This window comes from Scyliorhinus torazame, chromosome 14 (genome assembly GCF_047496885.1).
Source record: "Scyliorhinus torazame isolate Kashiwa2021f chromosome 14, sScyTor2.1, whole genome shotgun sequence".
Taxonomy (NCBI): Eukaryota; Metazoa; Chordata; class Chondrichthyes; order Carcharhiniformes; family Scyliorhinidae; genus Scyliorhinus; species Scyliorhinus torazame.
In genome coordinates, this window is record NC_092720.1 from 32,841,167 (window position 1) to 32,861,112 (window position 19,946).

Genomic DNA, 19,946 nt, shown 5'->3' on the forward strand with positions numbered 1-19,946 from the left:
TTGCAGTAATAATTTACATTCATTTGAAAGGTTCCCTATCTGATTATGTGTGTGTTAAAGGTTAACTATGAAGTGTAAATTAAATGCTCTTTAGATAAAGAATCCATCAGACACATTGATCTGGCCAACCCATCGCGTTGGCTGGCAGTATGTATGGGGAGAGAAGCAGTTAAGGGATCAGGACAATGATCTGTCAGAGTTCTGATGTCTCATCAGCCTAAAATATCTAACTCTTCCTGAAGAGGTCACTGCCTGACCTGCTGACCACTTCCAGCATTTTCCTTCCATGACAGATTTCCAGCACCCTTTTGCTTTCCCTTACTCATTGAGCACTGCTGGCACAGTCACTCATCTCTAATTGTCCTTTAGCAAGTAGTGTAGAGCCACCGCCTTAAACTGCTGCAGCCTGTGGTCTAAGTAGTGTGCAACTTGGGAGGGGAATTTGCAGTATAAATAAAGCACTGCCTAAAGGGATCACATGTTACAACTGCAGGTCTCTACGAAATAAGCAGTAATTTATTTAAAAATACGGATTGGTGTTTTTCAGGGGTAGTAACCACAAGAGCATTTTAATAAGTAAAGTTTTATTATATGAATCCACTTTAAGTTATAAAGACAACTTTTGAATGAAAGGCACAGTGAGTCAGACAATTATGATAAAACATAGAAACCAAATGAGAACATACAAAAAACGTGAAGACATCATTTACAAACCTCCAAAAAATCCCAATCTGGAGTCAACTGTGTCATCACTAACACGTTGTAAGTACACAATAAAAGCAACATTTGCACCATTAAACAAATCATCATCTGATTACTTCAGTCTCTGAAGATTTTTGAAAAGAAAAATAAACACTATTGCTTTCTATTGTACTTTGTGGTGATATTGCAGCATTCAATCTCCTGCAATGATGCCAACTCAAGTTAGCTAGTTTTAGAATCAAAAGCATCAACGTGATTTAAAATGGTGGTTAAAGTCACAAACGTACTTTATGGGGAACAGCTCAACATTTATCCAGATTGAACCGCAAGATTGAAAGTAGCTGGCAATGGTGTCACCATTGCACTTCAGCTTATCAGCAAGAAAAGCAGATTTTCCACCCCATTTCCACACAAACTATCAAGCTTTTTGCTTAATGTGCCAAACATACACAACTGTTTTTTTTAAAAAACTGGAAACAAATTAATATAGTTTAGTTAAACAAACGGAAAATGCTCACCCTAAACTAAGTTCAAATTACAATACCGTACCAATGTGTAATATGCAACAGAAAGCAATTGCCATCTGTGGCAGCCCAGTAAATCAATAAAAACAGTCAAGCACATATGACAAATGTAAACTTGTGACCAAAAACCTTATCCCAGTTTTAGTTAATGAATTTTTAATATATAAATAGCTACTGAAAGATTTCCTCAATGTACTTTCACTAGTGTTTCAATCAATAAATAGGTTTCTTCTACCAAGGTGAGGGTAATTTTGGAACAATTCTTACTCTTTGGTATACGCTCAAATACTGGACACTTTACTCTGTGCCTCCTCCACCCCACTCAAAAAGTTCTCCTAATTTTATTGAAGGCATAGTCAGCTTGATTCTATTTGAAATACCCTCTTAAGGTCTTTAAATTATTATTCTGGGATTTTCTTTTTTAAATGTCGCTGCTTCGAAGCAAATTAACCTCAGGTCACTATTTCATCCTCACAGATGTCTTGTGCAATAATTACAAATAATTAGGGTTTTCCTCTTCCTATTCTTTGCAGACGTGAAATTATTGCTTAATGGTGATGAGGGGAAGGGTTTAAGGTTTTGGACAGAATACCCCAATGCCATATTTTCTCAGTGCTTCAAGTTTACAGATAAATTAGAAATATGTTCACATATTTGAAAAGGAGTATGGGCAAACGAGTATCAAAATTTTGCACATTCATTTTGATGGCAGTATATGTAAGTTTTTTTTTAATACAAACTTTTTTTAATGCTTTCCTTATTCAAAATATAGACAAGATCAAGACAACATCAGTAGGTTAAAGCCTTTAAACAGACTTTCAAGTTAAGCAAGGTTTCCGCAGTAAGGGCATCAGCCTCACAAATTGTGACAGTAATGCTGTGTTATGTCAATTGCCCTTTGACACATGTGCAATCATTAAACCTGTCAGGGTCTATTATCTCTAGTGACCTGCTGGTCTTCATCTGAACTACTCCGCAGGCAATCAGAGAACAAGTCAATAATAGCTCAATGCTCTAATCAGATAATCAGTCCCACACACTGGTTGGCAGATGTCCATTGTTGTTCCAAGCATGAAATATAATGCTATGCAGTAGCATTTCTGCACAGTATTCTTCGACATAAGTTTATATTCTATACAGGAACAACTCAAATCTCAAATCTAGAGCAGAGCGAAAAACAACAGATCGCAGACTGAGCTATGAGCTACCTTACATTATCGTTCAGCTTTGCAAGGTAGTCTCGCAATTCTTTTGCTGCTTGGAATCGACCATATTCTTTCTTTGGGTTGGCACATTCTTCAAGCAATGCCTCCAGCCTGCCAACTCTGACAATCTCTGCAGGAGGGTTATGCAGGAGCCCACCGGTTGTACCACGCCAAGTGGCATACCTGGAGAGCAGGTTCTGACAAATGGCATAGTAGTTATGGTCAATTGTAACACGAGAACACAGAACATCCTTTGAAAATGAAAGGCAGGCTTCTTTTCCACAATCGTCAAACTTGCTCTGGTACCACACGTCCCAGTTTTGAGGCTTATCTGCAGGGAACAAAATTGAATAAATTTGATGAGTACTTTTTGAAAACCTTTATTATCAGCATTATGATTTCAGTTAAAGCTATACAGCTAACATCAACAAATAAAAATTACAGACTATCGGACATTCCTTTAGCATGAAAGGGAACAAGTGTGCATAATGCTTAAAGTGGTACCTCAATTATCTTACAACACTGGAGGAAATCTGTGATCAGTTATTAGAACCTGTTGAAAGAGTCACCTATATTTAGTTTGATATAGTGATGTTGTGATGAATGTAGGAAATTTTTACATAGATTGTATTATAGATATCTGTTACAGTAATGGTATTAGAAGCCAGGTTAAAGTATATATAAATATCTGTTGCAGTTTATTATTATTGAAGAACCCAGGTTAAGTCTGCGTGTCGGCTAAGGCTGTAATTGAGATGTCGAAAAAGTGAGATAGTCATTCATTCCAACCATGTACTTGTTTACCTATATGGGGTTAATGAAATGTTGTGTATTTTGGAAGGTTTCCTGGGGAAGGAGTAGATAATTTAAGACAGTTTGGGAAGCAGGTCATGGGATTTGTGTGGGACAGAGATGTAATTAATGGGAGAAGTCAGGTCTGTAGCAAGACATTTTCGCTGTCGGATTTAGTATTCTGACAAAGACAAATATTTGCAGACTGTTCCTGAAATAGTCTCTCTCTACAAGTAGTCTTTACAAGAGATCTCTACACAGTGCAGCAAGTAGCCCTGTGTTGGCTGACTTTCTTTACAAGTGGCTTTTGACCTGCAATTGGTTTTGCTTAAGTAGTTAAAGTGCTTCCCGATTTAACTGTTAATTTTAGAGCTATTTTTCTGTGATGTTACTGTGGTCAATACTATGTTAGTAATAAAGTTTGTTATTATATAAAATATCCTGATCTGTCAGTGGAATCACTCCTGGAGGGAAGAATCCTTTCCTCACAGTTTACAAATTGAAAAATTGTTGGGAGGGGGGGGGGGGGGGATTCTCGTTCAGCTTCCTAATATAAATTAATGTCTGGTCCGGTACCGTAACAATACCTTCACTTTCCAATGTTATTTCAGATTGCACATCAAATAAATAACATGTACAGATAAGATCCACATTTAAATTAGTGCATCTCAACTGCACGTTAATTTTAAAATGGGGTGCAACTGAAAATGTTGGCAACCAGAGTCCTGAGAGCTCTCCCACCATGAAACCTTGCTTCCTGACTCAAAACCACATTTCAGAACATAGTGAATTCAAGCACTGAACATCCATATTCTATGGTTATCCCATGGGATCATGAACCCAGAGTCAGTGAAATGTCAATGAAGAACACTGCATTTTAGCTACTTTATTCAAATTAAGTGCTAACCCCCATATAAAGGACTGTGGATATAAACCAGACTTTGATAATAATGTGGACAATCACGGTTCCACTGTAATAGGTTTCAACTGTCAAGACTGTCAGATTAACTAAGATCATAAATCACAAGTTATGATGCACAAGGTATCCCCGTTATGGGAACCTAAATCAACAGGATCATTAATTCAATCTTTGTGCCCTTGTTTAATTAATAAAGAGGAAAAAAAAGGAAAAACAGAAATTTACTTTATAATGATCATATGGGTGCCAGGAACATATTTTGGAAGTCTTCTTTAGCCTACACACAAATCAAATGAAGTGAGATCTCGTCCTGATTGAGTGTTATCACTCGGAATTCAGTAAAGGTGCGTGCCTGAAATGCAATGCATTGGATGAAGGAACCAGCTGTATAGTAGCCAGACTTGCTGGTGATACAAAGATAGGTAGGAGAACAAGTTGTGAGGAGATGCAAAGAGTCTGCAAAGGGATATCGATAGGTTAATAATAATAATCTCTCTTAGTGTCACCAGTAGGCTTACATTAACACTGCAATGAAGTTATTGTGAAAAGCCCCGTGTCGTCACATTCCGGCGCCTGTTCGGGTACACGGAGGGAGAATTCAGAATGCCCAATTCACCTAACAAGCACTCCTTTCGGGACTTGTGGGAAGAAACCAGAGTACCTGGAGGAAACACATGCAGACACAGGGAGAATATGCAGACTCCGCACAGACAGTAACCCAAGCCGGGAATCATACCCGGGTCCCAGGCGCTGTGTGAACATAGAATTTACAGTGCAGAAGGAGGCCATTCGGCCCATCGAGTCTGCACCAGCTCTTGGAAAGAGCGCCCTACCCAAGGTTGACACCTCCACCCTATCCCCATAACCCAGAAACCCCACCCAACACTAAGGGCAATTTTGGACACTAAGGGCAATTTATCATGGCCAATCCACCTAACCTGCACATCTTTGGACTGTGGGAGGAAACCGGAGCACCCGGAGGAAACCCACGCACACACGGGGAGGATGTGCAGACTCCGCACAGACAGTGACCCAAGCCGGAATCGAACCTGGGACCCTGGAACTGTGAAGCAATTGTGCTATCCACAATGCTACCGTGCTGCCCCAAACAACAGGCAAAACATTTGGCAGATGGAATAGGTGGGGAAATGAGAGGTTGTACACTTTGGCAGGAAGAATAGCAAATCAAAATATTTAAATGGAGGGACACTACTGAACAGAAGAATCTTGGTCTAAGAGTACATGAATCACAAAATTAGCATGCAGCTACAGCAAGAAATTAGGAAAGTAAATGGAATTTTGTCACCCAAGGGGGCTTGACAGGATAGATATTGAGAGGGTATTTAGTCTTGTGGTGCAATCTAGTACTCGGGCCACAGTTTCAAAATAAGGGGTCTCCCATTTATTACGGAGGAATCTCTTCTCTCCGAGGGTCATTGTCTCACAGAAAGCAATGGAAGCTGGGTCAAAGAGTCAAGGGTTATGGAGAACAGGGAAGAAAGCAGTTAAGGCTACAATCAGACCAACCATGATCTTATTGAAGGGAAAATCAGCCTAGATGGGCTGCATGGCCTATTCCTGTTATTTCTTAGGATCTTACGATTGAAAACTCCAAATTACATTCTGGTGCAAAGCCCAAGATACGAACAAGAAATACATGTGTTTCTGTATCTGAAAATCTCTCCCCCTGATGACAACACAGGTATTCCAGTTCCTAGAATTCCTACAGTGCAGAAGGGGGCCATTCGACCCATTGAGTCTGCACCGACACTTCAAAAGAGCACTCTGCCTAGGCACACTCCCCCGCCCTATCCCCATCACCTACCCACAGGCCTTTGGAGAGTGAAGGGGAAATTTAGCATGGCCAATCTACCTACCCTGCACATCTTTAGACTGTAGGAGGAAACCGGAGCAGCCAGACTAAACCCACGAAGAACATGTGGAGAAGGTGCAAACTCCACACAGTCACTCAAGGTCGGAATCGAGCTGGGTCCCTAGCACTGTGAGGCCGCAGTGCTAACCACGGTGTCACACTGCCTTCCTGTGTTTGTCCGGGAATCAGAGAGATAGGGTCAGCAGATATGCAGGAATCTCATTACTCATCAGGTTATAGTAGCATTAACGTTCAGCCAGGTTTAAATCATAAGAGTGCAAACAGCCTGAGAGCATAGTAGTAGAACAGGAGCGTTAGGCCCAAATTACTGTAACGTATTAAGGGCCTGAACTTCTGCAAAGAGCCAGACTGGATCGTCACTCTGCTCCTACTTTTTTTACCTCAAAATCCTTCCGGACCTTTCTCACCTGACCTTCCAAATCAGGCCGGGCAAGAACTGTGCAGGACAGTGTGCTCTAGCGTCCTTCAGTTGAGGGCTTCATAGCCTGATGCAAGGAGGCCATGACTTCTTTTTTTAATAACACCGGCTAAAAAAAAATCAGGTAGCTTTAAAGGTCCAATCACTTTGAAGCCAGGGAGAAGATATGTTTGTCAGGTAAGTGGTTAGACTTTGGGGGAGGAGGGTGGCATTCTGAGGCAATTGGGGAGAAGGCAGTTAGTGGGGAGTGGGAGGTCATAGTGGGACTGGTTTGGGCGAGGTGGCAGGTTAGAGAGGGAGAGGGAAGTCTGTGCATGTCAGGACAATAGTTTTCCAGAAGCTACAGGCTGTTTCAATTATTTTAACATTTTCTGGGTAACGATTAATATAAAGCAGTCAGAAGCCATTTAAAAGCAGATGGTTCACACTGCAAGGCATTTGCACTTCCTGAGCAATTGCTGTGCATTTGAGAGAGGTTGGGGGAGCTTGTCCAGGAGCTTGGAAGTTAGAGCCTTGAGCTTTTACTCTGATGCATCCACTTGTAATTAAAAAGGAAGAAACATGCATAACTCACCCCAATTAAGTGTCATAAATAGACAATATTCACAACTGCTCTCCAGGAGGAGAGTTTAAACACCATCATAACAGGGACATTTTGACTTGTTCCTAGGCCATCTCTAACTTGCATGTTTCAAAAAAAAAGTTAATTGTTCACACAATCCCTCCTGTTAACACATTGACCCCTTGCTAGGGCACAGTTCCACTGGCTGTCCTTTAATATCTAATCGATTTGTGAGTCTACACAGCATGTTATTCAATCATGCTTACAATATTTTAAGATGAAACACACTATAACATGGGGCAACAGTCACCAGTAAATGTATTGAACTGTCTCTGTAGCATTTAAAAATGACTAAGCAGTCCAAGCGAGTGTATCTGCTACTTTACAGTTTAGTTGTTCATTGGAATCCTATTTACAATGTTTTTGATAAGAAAGTGCTTTCTTTTAAATAACCATTTACAATTACACAGACCCCCTAAGAAAGTAACTAAAACCCAAATACATTTCACAAAAGCTGAAGTGAGGAGAAGCCTTTAACAGAGAGCTAGAATAGCTTTTTGTTTGCAGGCGGGATAAATAGAGAAGCAGAGAGGTTTTGACAAGAGTTCTAAAGTATAGGTTAAGATGACAGAAGGCTTTTGTCACTAGTAGAGCGACGATTAGATACATACAATTTAGTCAAAAGATTGAAATGACTAGAAGTCGTGGAAGAAGCATAAGAAGCATGGTTGTAGAGGTTGGCAATGATAAGGCTATGCAAAGGTTTGTCAACGAGGATTTTAAATTAGTGAAACGTTGGAACTCTGTTCGCATTAAGGTCAAAAACTCTTAATTATTGGAGTTTATGGGGAGTGAAGGTCAAAATGGAGTAAAAAGGATATTAGACAAAGCAAATCTAAAGGTCTGAACATATTGTGAGGACTTCCACAGCATGGTAGCATCGTGTTTAGCACAGTTGCTTCACAGCTCCAGGGTCCCAGGTTCACTTCCCGGCTGGGTCACTGTGTGGAGTCTGCACGTTCCCCCCGTGTCTGCGTGGGTTTCCTCCAGGTGCACCAGTTTCCTCTCACTGTCCAAAGACGTGCAGGTTAGGTGGATTGACCATGCTAAATTGCCCTTAGTGTCCAAAAAGGTTAGGAGGGGTTATTGGGTTAGGGGGGTGGGGTGGAAGTGAGGACTTAAGTGGGTCGGTGCAGACTCGATGGGCCGAATGGCCACCTTCTGCACTGTATGTTCTATGTTCAAATTGGGTACAATTTTATGCTTAAATATTAAGCACATGACTAACTGGATTGAGAATTTTCAAATAAATGTCACAAATTTGAGCTCCTCATCATAAGACCATTTTCATAGGGCGAGAATGGCTTTACGATTTTTCCAGACAACCCCTGGGGGGGGGCACAACATTTATTCCTCAATAAAACTACCAAGATGAAACAACTTGTGAGGCCACCTTCCTCTGCCTCCGAGATGAGGAGGAACGATTTCTCGCAGAGGGTGGTGAATTTGTGGAACTTTCTTCCCCATAGTGCGGTGGAATCGGAGTCATTAAATGGTTTCAAGAAAGAGATAGATATATTTTTAATAAAAAATGGGTTAAAGGGATATGAACAGCAGGTAGGGAGGTGGATTTGAGACCAGGAAGAGATCAGCCATGTTCTGATTGAATGGTGGAGCAGGTGTGAAGGGCTGAATTGCCTACTTCTGCTCTTAATTCCTATGTTCCTATGCCTTTGCCCAAGTCATTGGCTTCCTTCAACGCTGCCACATGATGGTTTTTCATACAAATGGCAACCAACTTTGGATAGTCGTCTAATTATAACTGGTGTTAAGGCAATTTTTGATTGATTGAAAGGAACGGCTAAAACCGAACAGAACTGCCTCATTTTGTCACAATACCTTTAGGTCCAGAGTACAGTGATTTTTCCTCTCGTTGGTCTTAAAATTAAAATTTATGGCTATAAGTGATACAGCTCCTGCTAATTAACAGAATAAATACTGCATTACATGGCATAAAAATGGTCTTAAAAAAGTCAGCGTGGCCACTGCTGGATAATATAGAAATCAATTTATAATACACTAGCCATGACCATATTTGGGTTACTGAGCAGTGCAAAATGGTCATGTGACAAGCCTGCCACGCATGTGTTTAAGCACTTGATCTCTCTGCGGAACTGAACAAGCAACAGAGACACTGAAGGAACAAGGTCCTGAGTGGGCTCCTCCCCACTCTCTCTATCCAACCTAAGCTGAACCTGGCCTGCTGGTTTTAACTATCCAGATATTTTAAGAACTTAACCCAACAACCTTTAGAAGAATAGATAAATTGTTTGCCTAAAGCTTTAAACTATCTCAACATCTGAAAGCAGCAGGACCGAATAAAAGCAGCAAGACCATGGAGTTCAGCCTGAAGCCAGCTGAGTCACCAACCTTTAAAAGCCATGAACCCCCTTAATTTTACTGGCCTTTACTTGCTTTACTCTCTCCTCCCAACTCTAATCTGTGCTTACTTTGAATGTGTGTGTCTGCATGCAAGTTGGAGCATTTTTATTATTTATTTAGACCAAGTATGATAAAAGCTGTCCTCTTTGTAAAAACTCAAGTGAATCTGTCTGACCATGTATTTTATGGTCATAACATGTAAGCAATTTGGAGATGCTTCAAAAGGTGCTTCTGAGGTTCAAATCTTTGCTATAAAGGGTTTGCAAATTCATTTCTACAGTGCTGACTGTACATTCAGTTGCTAGGTGTTGGTGAATACACTATCAAGATTGTTGCACAGCATCCTTTCTTCCATGGCGAGGATCTTTGGTTTGCTTGCCTTGGGACTTCAGTTCATCCTTAAAGTTTAGCCAAACACAACCCTTCCATTGGCCACATTGAATTCCTGTATTGCTGTTCTGTTTATTGGGTGAATTGGACATTCGGAGTTCTCCCTCGCTGTACCTGAACATGCACCGTAGTGCAGCGACTAGGGGATTTTCACAGTAACTTCATTGCAGTGTTAATACAAGCCTACTTGTGACACTAATAAAGAATATTACCATGGTTTTCAGAAACTTCTACGAACATAAGCTTGAAAGCTGTTGCATATCAAGCTCTTTCTCTGCTATGCTAATGGTCAGTATGAACAATTCCACCATATGTACAACACAATGCTTTGTTTGACAGATCAACTTGGGGCAGGAAATTGGCTGTTCAATAAACTCGGGTGGGTACAAACCCTATGGTTTTAATTTTCCGTATTCACGGTTCAGTGTATTTTGCCTTATTGAAACATTTGACTTTAAGGTGAGCAAAAAGAAAACTTTCATACATTTTCCTTATAGGTTGACATAGCTAGATCAGATGAAACATGTTCACCAGGAATTTCTTGTAAAATTAGAGGGAAAAACAAGATTAAAAAAGCGAAAGACAGAGTATGACTATTTTGGCTAAAATAAATTATGCAAAGTAAGCCTTGGCATTTTACATTTTTGACTGTCTCTTTATTCAGATGCAATAGCATTCTATGCTAATTTGGGATCAAACACTTAGCATAGTCAGGTTTCCTCACTATTCGTGTCAATAAAGGACCACTTGACTGTTATAATATATGCACTGAGGCAATTTAGACTTTTGTTCATGAAAATTTAAAGTTAACTGCTCGAAATGTTACAGCAACTTTTATTTTCAAAAAAGATCCGAAGCAGGATTCCGGCTACATTTCAACATGAAAACAAACTAGAATAACAGAAAAATAAAATTTAGATTACCATTGAGTAAAACGTACCATAGGCATTTCAATCATGAACTTTTTCAACTAAAATAAAAGGTTGAGTTTTCTTTTCTCTCCCTAACACTTCTGATTAAAACCTGTATTATTCCTGCCAGGAGTGCCTCAATTATTTCAGAACATTAGATTTGCTGTCAGATTTGACATTGCATTCTGATTTATTATTGCTCCCAAATACACCAGTCACGTCTTTCCATTACTAAAGTGAGCTTTTGTGCTTCAGTGAAGGAATGTTTCCAAGATGTCCTTTACAGTCAGTAATTCCTTCAATAATTAACTGAGCCCATTGTTCAGAAAATAAATCCTATTTACACCATGACAGTCTGTTCTCATCAGAAGGGTTTCTTCCATGGACATATCTAATTTCTTCGAATATCAAGGTCATTACAAAGGTTGATTTCTTCTCTGGACTTGATTATCAGACAAATCCAGGAATTGCCTTCTTCAAAGGCACAGTGTATTTACTTGAGATTACAAGGCATTTTTAATTCCAGATTTTTATCGAATTCAAATTTCACCATCTGCAGTGGCAGGTTTGAACCTGGGTCCCCAGAGCACCACTCTGGTTTACTAGTCCAGTGACAATACCACTATGCCACTGCCTCCCCATATATAATGTCCATTACTTATGTACAATAAGGCAAATTATGCGAAGTCGGTGTCAGACTTGACACAATTAGCTCAAACTTCACATAAAACATCAATACATTGCAGCTTAGCACATAAACTTCCCCAAAAATTTAAACTTCACCATACACCATATAACCCCCCCACCCCCCCAACGTGGTAAACAGATGGATTGGAAGGAAAACGGTTTCTCACCAAAGTGTAACAAAAACAGGAAATAAAGCTAAACTTTTCTCCTGTTTTACTTTGACTTGTAATCTCACAGTTTCCAATGGAGAAAACAAGGAATTTACAAACAGCTGGAATCTGGATAAAAACCTCCCTCAGTGGCAGCAGTAAACTTCCAATTCGTCTCCGTGTTCCTATTTACAGCAAATAAACTTTATGGCCTTGATGGAAAAGTTGTTTGAACACAGATTCATCTTGGCAGCAAAGTATTGTTGGGTATAACTCTCTGACTAACTATGAATAAGATCACAGGAGATTCACAGCATGTTTCTATAACCAGGTAGAGAATACTCTGTTTTGGAAAGAGAAAAAAAATTAACTGAATTTTCTAATCCATTTTTCTTCTTGGATCACCACCACGCTTGATGTCTTCTTGCTGCAGGTCTTGATTTTTTTTAAAAAGAAAGGCTGCTGGCTTTACTTTATAGACCACAGTGTTACCATTCAGAGTATCCACCAATGCGCTGACTCATCTGATGCAAGCTCCCCTTGCTCTTGTATATTCTTTAATCTTTAAAAGGTTTAATCTAAAAGGTCCCCCACCCCGGCCCGCAAGTAGACTGCCACTTCTCACAATAAAAAAACTAATGTTTTTCCAAAGTTGCCAGGCCTCTCATTTAACTGAGGACATGCAAGATACAGAATTGCTGCCAGAAATGACATTGAAATAACACTACTCACATTCTGGAATGATGATTTGACTGCAGAAAATTGTAATTATTCATGCTGCTGTCACACATTCTTTTCAGTAAAGCATATTCATTTCATATTTCTATTTATTCAACCATTTCTCAAAATATTCCCACAACAGTCACTGTTCCAAACTGTGCCATGTGTGAAAAGAAAATGCTAGTCACCTATTGGGGCTCTAGCTCTCTGAATGAGCTGATTTTCCTTTTTGTTTAAGGGGTTGGACAAAGTGCACGTAATGTTCAAAATATCGCAACAGTAAACTGATTTCAGAAGTCTCTCAATTTGAGGGAGACAGTAATTCCAGTTTTAAAACGTTACCCATTTTGATCCATCTCACCACCCAACGGGGCGGCACGGTGGTTAGCCCTGTTGCCTCACAGCTCTAGGGACATGGGTCAATTCCTGCCTAGGTGACCGTCTGTGTTGAGTTTGTGCTTTCTCCCTGTGTCCCCTTGGCTTTCCTCTGGGTGCTTCAGTTTCCTCCCACAGTCCAAATATGTGCAGGTTAGGTAGATTGGCCATGTTAAATTGGCCCTTAGTGTCCAAAAGGTTGATCAGATTACAGGAATAGGGTAGAAGCCTAGGCTTAAGTAGGATGTGCTATCCAAGGGCCGGTGCAGACTTGATGGGCCGAATGGCCTCCTTCTCCGCTGTAAATTCTACGATTAGCAAATCTAGGATTAAACATCTCAAGCCAAAACAAAATTCTGGAATTTTGAAGTAGAAGCAGAAAATGTTGCATACACAGAGCACTTCCGGCAGCATTTCATAGAATCCCTACAGTGCAGAAGGAGGTCATTCAGCCTATGGGGTCTGTACAAACCCTACAAATGAGCACTCTACCCATGTCCACTCCACCGCCCACCCCGCCCTCTGTAACCCCATAACGTAACTTGCACATCCCTGGACACTAAGGGGCAATTGATCCCGGTCAATCCACCTAACCTGCACGTCTTTGGACTATGAGAAGAAGCAACCAGAGGAAGCCCACGCAAACACAGGGAGAATGTGCAAACTCCGCACAGACAGGTGACATAAGGACGGAATTGAACACAACTCCCTAGTGCTGTGAGGCAGCAATGGGGGGCACGGTAGCACAGTGATTAGCACAGTTGTTTCACAGCTCGAGTCCCACGTTCGATTCCCAGCTTGGGTCACTGTCGGTGCGGAGTTTGCACGTTCTCCCAGTGTCTGCGTGGGTTTCCTCCGGTCTCCTCACACAGGCCAAAGATGTGTAGGTTAGGCGGATTGCCCTTAAGTGTCCAAAAAGGTTAGATGGGGTTACTGGGATAGGGTGGAGGTGTGGGCTCAGGTGGGGTGCTCTTTCCAAGGGCTGGTGCAGACTCGACGGGCCGAATGGCCTCCTTCTGCACTGTAAATTCTATGATTCTAATCACTGTGCCACCTCAGTGTGGAGAGAGAAACAAAGTTAACATCTCAGGACGATGACTGTTTGGTAGAATTGGAAAGTCAGGCATGTAAGATTGTAAACAAAATGAGTCAGTGAAAAGTGGGGCGAGGGATAAAACAAAAAGGGAAGATCTGGAGGAAAACGACAAAAGGAAGAATGATTGTATAAGACATGAGGATGGTAATGGGGCGAGTGAAAAATCAAAAGATGGGTCTAGAGTGTGGTAGTACCAGGTATTGCGGTACCCGAGAGCCCGACGCCGTTGGTTGAGACGTTGGGAGTCCACCATTGGCTGTGCGAAGTAGCTCCGCCCTGAAGGCGGAGTATAAGAGACAACGCCGTCCCAGCAGCCTTCACTTTCTGTACCGAAGCTGCTGGGGATCAGTTCTTAGAGTATTAAAGCTTCAGTTACTAAGTACCTTTGATTTGTGTATATTGATTTTGTATCAATTTAATACGGAGTGCCTCCAACTCAGTCACCACGCGGAGAACTTGGCAGCTATTTTTAAACACTGGCTGGTGTGTTTTAAGGGTTACCTGGAGACGGACGGAGGAAATCCTACTGAAGCCCAGAAGATGCATCTCCTGCGGTGAATGGTCAGCCCTGGGATCTATCCCCTTATCGAGGAAGCGACAAACTACGACGCCGCAATCCTACATCTGGAAGAACATTTTATCCATCCTGTTAACCAGGTTCACGCTCGCTACCTGCTCGCTACGATACGGCAAATACCCAGAGAATCACTTGAAGACTTCTACCGGGCGCTACTGGTGCTGGGCCAAAACTGCGCCTGCCCATCTGTTACGGGGAGCGAGCACACGGAACTTTTAATAATTAGAAATCTAGTGCTAGGAAACAGATAGTTAACAGTAACTTTGAAATTTAAAAAAAATATTCAAAAAAAAATAAATTTTTTTAATTTTAATTAATTGGCGCAATGTCAGTTAGAGGGGTGCTGTGCTCTGACTGTGAGATGTGGCAGGTCCGGGAGGCTTCCAGCGTCCCGGATGGCTTCATCTGCAGAAAGTGCACCCAACTGGAGCTCCTCACAGACCGCATGGTTCGGTTGGAGCAGCAATTGGATGCACTTAGGAGCATGCAGGTGGCGGAAAGCGTCATAGATCGCAGTTTTGTAAATGTGGTCACACCCAAGGTGCAGGCAGAGAAATGGGTGACCACCAGAAAGGGCAGGCAGTCAGTGCAGGAATCCCCTGTGGTTGTCCCCCTCTCGAACAGATATACCCCTTTGGATACTGTCGGGGGGGGATAGCCTATCAGGGGAAAACAGCAGCAGCCAGAGCAGTGGCACCACGGCTGGCTCTGATGTTCAGAAGGGAGGGTCAAAGCGCAGAAGAGTAATAGTAATAGGGGACTCTATAGTCAGGGCACAGATAGGCGCTTCTGTGGACGTGAAAGAGACTCCAGGATGGTATGTTGCCTCCCTGGTGCCAGGGTCCAGGATGTCTCCGAACGGGTAGAGGGTATCCTGAAGGGGGAGGGCAAACAGGCAGAGGTCGTTGTACATATTGGTACTAACGACATAGGCAGGAAGGGGCATGAGGTCCTGCAGCAGGAGTTCAGGGAGCTAGGCAGAAAGTTAAAAGACAGGACCTCGAGGGTTGTAATCTCGGGATTACTCCCTGTGCCACGTGCCAGTGAGGCTAGAAATAGGAAGATCGAGCAGCTAAACACGTGGCTAAACAGCTGGTGTAGGAGGGAGGGTTTCCATTACCTGGACCACTGGGAGCTCTTCCGGGGCAGGTGTGACCTGTATAAGGAGGACGGGTTGCATCTAAACCGGAGAGGCATAAATATCCTGGCCGCGAGGTTTGCTAGTGTCACACGGGAGGGTTTAAACTAGTATGGTAGGGGGGTGGGCACGGGAGCAATAGGTCAGAAGGTGAGAGCATTGAGGGAGAACTAGGGAATAGGGACAGTGTGGCTCTGAGGCAGAGCAGACAGGGAGAAGTTGCTGAACACAGCGGGTCTGGTGGACTGAAGTGCATATGTTTTAATGCAAGAAGTATTACGGGTAAGGCAGATGAACTTAGAGCTTGGATTAGTACTTGGAACTATGGTGTTGTTGCCATGACAGAGACCTGGTTGAGGGAAGGGCAGGATTGGCAGCTAAACGTTCCAGGATTTAGATGTTTCAGGCGGGATAGAGGGGGATGTAAAAGGGGAGGCGGAGTTGCGCTACTGGTTCGGGAGAATATCACAGCTGTACTGCGAGAGGACACCTCAGAGGGCAGTGAGGCTATATGGGTAGAGATCAGGAATAAGAAGGGTGCAGTCACAATGTTGGGGGTATACTACAGGCCTCCCAACAGCCAGCGGGAGATAGAGGAGCAGAAAGGTAGACAGATTTTGGAAAAGAGTAAAAACAACAGGGTTGTGGTGATGGGAGACTTCAACTTCCACAATATTGACTGGGACTCACTTAGTGCCAGGGGCTTAGACGGGGTGGAGTTTGTAAGGAGCATCCAGGAGGGCTTCTTAAAACAATATGTAGACAGTCCAACTAGGGAAGGGGCGGTACTGGACCTGGTATTGGGGAATGAGCCCGGCCAGGTGGTAGATGTTTCAGTAGGGGAGCATTTCGGTAACAGTGACCACAATTCAGTAAGTTTTAAAGTACTGGTGGACAAGGATAAGAGTGGTCCTAGGACGAATGTGCTAAATTGGGGGAAGGCTAATTATAACAATATTAGGCGGGAACTGAAGAACATAGATTGGGGGTGGATGTTTGAGGGCAAATCAACATCTGACATGTGGGAGGCTTTCAAGTGGCAGTTGAAAGGAATACAGGACCGGCATGTTCCTGTGAGGAAGAAGGATAAATACGGTAATTTTCGGGAACCTTGGATGACGAGTGATATTGTAGGCCTCATCAACAAGAAAAAGGAGGCATTTGTCAAGGCTAAAAGGCTGGGAACAGACGAAGCCTGCGTGGAATATAAGGAAAGTAGGAAGGAACTTAAGCAAGGAGTCAGGAGGGCTAGAAGGGGTCATTAAAAGTCATTGGCAAATAGGGTTAAGGAAAATCCCAAGGCTTTTTACACGTACATAAAAAGCAAGAGGGTAGCCAGGGAAATGGTTGGCCCACTGAAGGATAGGCAAGGGAATCTATGTGTGGAGCCAGAGGAAATGGGCGAGGTACTAAATGAATACTTTGCATCAGTATTCACCAAAGAGAAGAAATTGATAGATGTTGAGTCAGGAGAAGGGGGTGTAGATAGCCTGGGTCACATTGTGATCCAAAAAGACGAGGTGTTGGGTGTCTTAAAAAATATTAAGGTAGATAAGTCCCCAGGGCCTGATGGGATCTACCCCAGAATACTGAAGGAGGCTGGAGAGGAAATTGCTGGGGCCTTGACAGAAATCTTTGGATCCTCGCTGTCTTCAGGGGATGTCCCGGAGGACCGGAGAATAGCCAATGTTGTTCCTCTGTTTAAGAAGGGTAGCAAGGATAATCCCGGGAACTACAGGCCGGTGAGCTTTACTTCAGTGGTAGGGAAATTACTGGAGAGAATTCTTCGAGACAGGATCTACTCCCATTTGGAAGCAAATGGACGTATTAGTGAGAGGCAGCACGGTTTTGTGAAGGGGAGGTCGTGTCTCACTAACTTGATAGAGTTTTTCGAGGAGGTCACTAAGATGATTGATGCAGGTAGGGCAGTGGATGTTGTCTATATGGACTTCAGTAAGGCCTTTGACAAGGTCCCTCATGGTAGACTAGTACAAAAGGTGAAGTCACACGGGATCAGGGGTGAGCTGGCAAGGTGGATACAGAACTGGCTAGGCCATAGAAGGCAGAGAGTAGCAATGGAAGGATGCTTTTCTCATTGGAGGGCTGTGACCAGTGGTGTTCCACAGGGATCAGTGCTGGGACCTTTGCTCTTTGCAGTATATATAAATGATTTGGAGGAAAATGTAACTGGTCTGATTAGTAAGTTTGCAGACGACACAAAGGTTGGTGGAATTGCGGATAGCGATGAGGACTGTCGGAGGATACAGCAGGATTTAAATTGTTTGGAGACTTGGGCGGCGAGATGGCAGATGGAGTTTAATCCGGACAAATGTGAGGTAATGCATTTTGGAAGGTCTAATGCAGGTAGGGAATATACAGTGAATGGTAGAACCCTCAAGAGTATTGAAAGTCAAAGAGATCTAGGAGTACAGGTCCACAGGTCATTGAAAGGGGCAACACAGGTGGAGAAGGTAGTCAAGAAGGCATACGGCATGCTTGCCTTCATTGGCCGGGGCATGGAGTATAAGAATTGGCAAGTCATGTTGCAGCTGTATAGAACCTTAGTTAGGCCACACTTAGAACATAGAACAATACAGCGCAGTACAGGCCCTTCGGCCCACGATGTTGCACCGAAACAAAAGCCATCTAACCTACACTATGCCATTATCATCCATATGTTTATCCAATAAACTTTTAAATGCCCTCAATGTTGGCGAGTTCACTACTGTAGCAGGTAGGGCATTCCACGGCCTCACTACTCTTTGCGTAAAGAACCTACCTCTGACCTCTGTCCTATATCTATTACCCCTCAGTTTAAAGTTATGTCCCCTCGTGCCAGCCATATCCATCCGCGGGAGAAGGCTCTCACTGTCCACCCTATCCAACCCCCTGATCATTTTGTATGCCTCTATTAAGTCTCCTCTTAACCTTCTTCTCTCCAACGAAAACAACCTCAAGTCCGTCAGCCTTTCCTCATAAGATTTTCCCTCCATACCAGGCAACATCCTGGTAAATCTCCTCTGCACCCGCTCCAAAGCCTCCACGTCCTTCCTATAATGCGGTGACCAGAACTGTACGCAATACTCCAAATGCGGCCGGACCAGAGTTCTGTACAGCTGCAACATGACCTCCCGACTCCGGAACTCAATCCCTCTACCAATAAAGGCCAACACTCCATAGGCCTTCTTCACAACCCTATCAACCTGGGTGGCAATTTTCAGGGATCTATGTACATGGACACCTAGATCCCTCTGCTCATCCACACTTTCAAGAACTTTACCATTAGCCAAATATTCCGCATTCCTGTTATTCCTTCCAAAGTGAATCACCTCACACTTCTCTACATTAAACTCCATTTGCCACCTCTCAGCCCAGCTCTGCAGCTTATCTATATCCCTCTGTAACCTGCTACATCCTTCCACACTATCGACAACACCACCGACTTTAGTATCGTCTGCAAATTTACTCACCCACCCTTCTGCGCCTTCCTCTAGGTCATTGATAAAAATGACAAACAGCAACGGCCCCAGAACAGATCCTTGTGGTACTCCACTTGTGACTGTACTCCATTCTGAACATTTCCCATCAACCACCACCCTCTGTCTTCTTTCAGCTAGCCAATTTCTGATCCACATCTCTAAATCACCCTCAATCCCCAGCCTCCGTATTTTTTGCAATAGCCTACCGTGGGGAACCTTATCAAACGCTTTGCTGAAATCCATATACACCACATCAACTGCTCTACCCTCGTCTACCTGTTCAGTCACCTTCTCAAAGAACTCAATAAGGTTTGTGAGGCATGGCCTACCCTTCACAAAGCCATGCTGACTATCCCTGATCATATTATTCCTATCTAGATGATTATAAATCTTGTCCCTTATAATCCCCTCCAAGACTTTACCCACTACAGACGTGAGGCTCACCGGTCTATAGTTGCCGGGGTTGTCTCTGCTCCCCTTTTTGAACAAAGGGACCACATTTGCTGTCCTCCAGTCCTCTGGCACCATTCCTGTAGCCAATGATGACATAAAAATCAAAGCCAAAGGTCCAGCAATCTCTTCCCTGGCCTCCCATAGAATCCTAGGATAAATCCCATCAGGTCCCGGGGACTTATCTATTTTCAGCCTGTCCAGAATTGCCAACACCTCTTCCCTACGTACCTCAATGCCATCTATTCTATTAGCCTGGGGCTCAGCATTCTCCTCCACAACATTATCTTTTTCCTGAGTGAATACTGACGAAAAATATTCATTTAGTATCTCGCCTATCTCTTCAGACTCCACACACAATTTCCCATCCCTGTCCTTGACTGGTCCTACTCTTTCCCTAGTCATTCGCTTATTCCTGACATACCTATAGAAAGCTTTTGGGTTTTCCTTGATCCTTCCTGCCAAATACTTCTCATGTCCCCTCCTTGCTCGTCTTAGCTCTCTCTTTAGATCCTT

At 42.9% G+C, this 19,946-nt stretch overlaps 1 protein-coding gene across 2 annotated transcripts in view; it reads right to left on the reverse strand.

Annotated features, from left to right (window-relative positions):
• Positions 1 to 567: 567 nt before the first annotated feature.
• Positions 568 to 19,946, reverse strand: part of dipk2ab (divergent protein kinase domain 2Ab) — a 277,074-nt gene continuing 257,695 nt past the window's right edge. For both annotated transcript variants that reach the window (XM_072473888.1, XM_072473889.1), the window contains one exon: positions 568 to 2,762. In XM_072473888.1, coding sequence (XP_072329989.1) covers positions 2,431 to 2,762 — 332 coding nt within the window. In that variant the 3' untranslated portion in view covers positions 568 to 2,430. The remainder of the gene's footprint in view (positions 2,763 to 19,946) is intronic.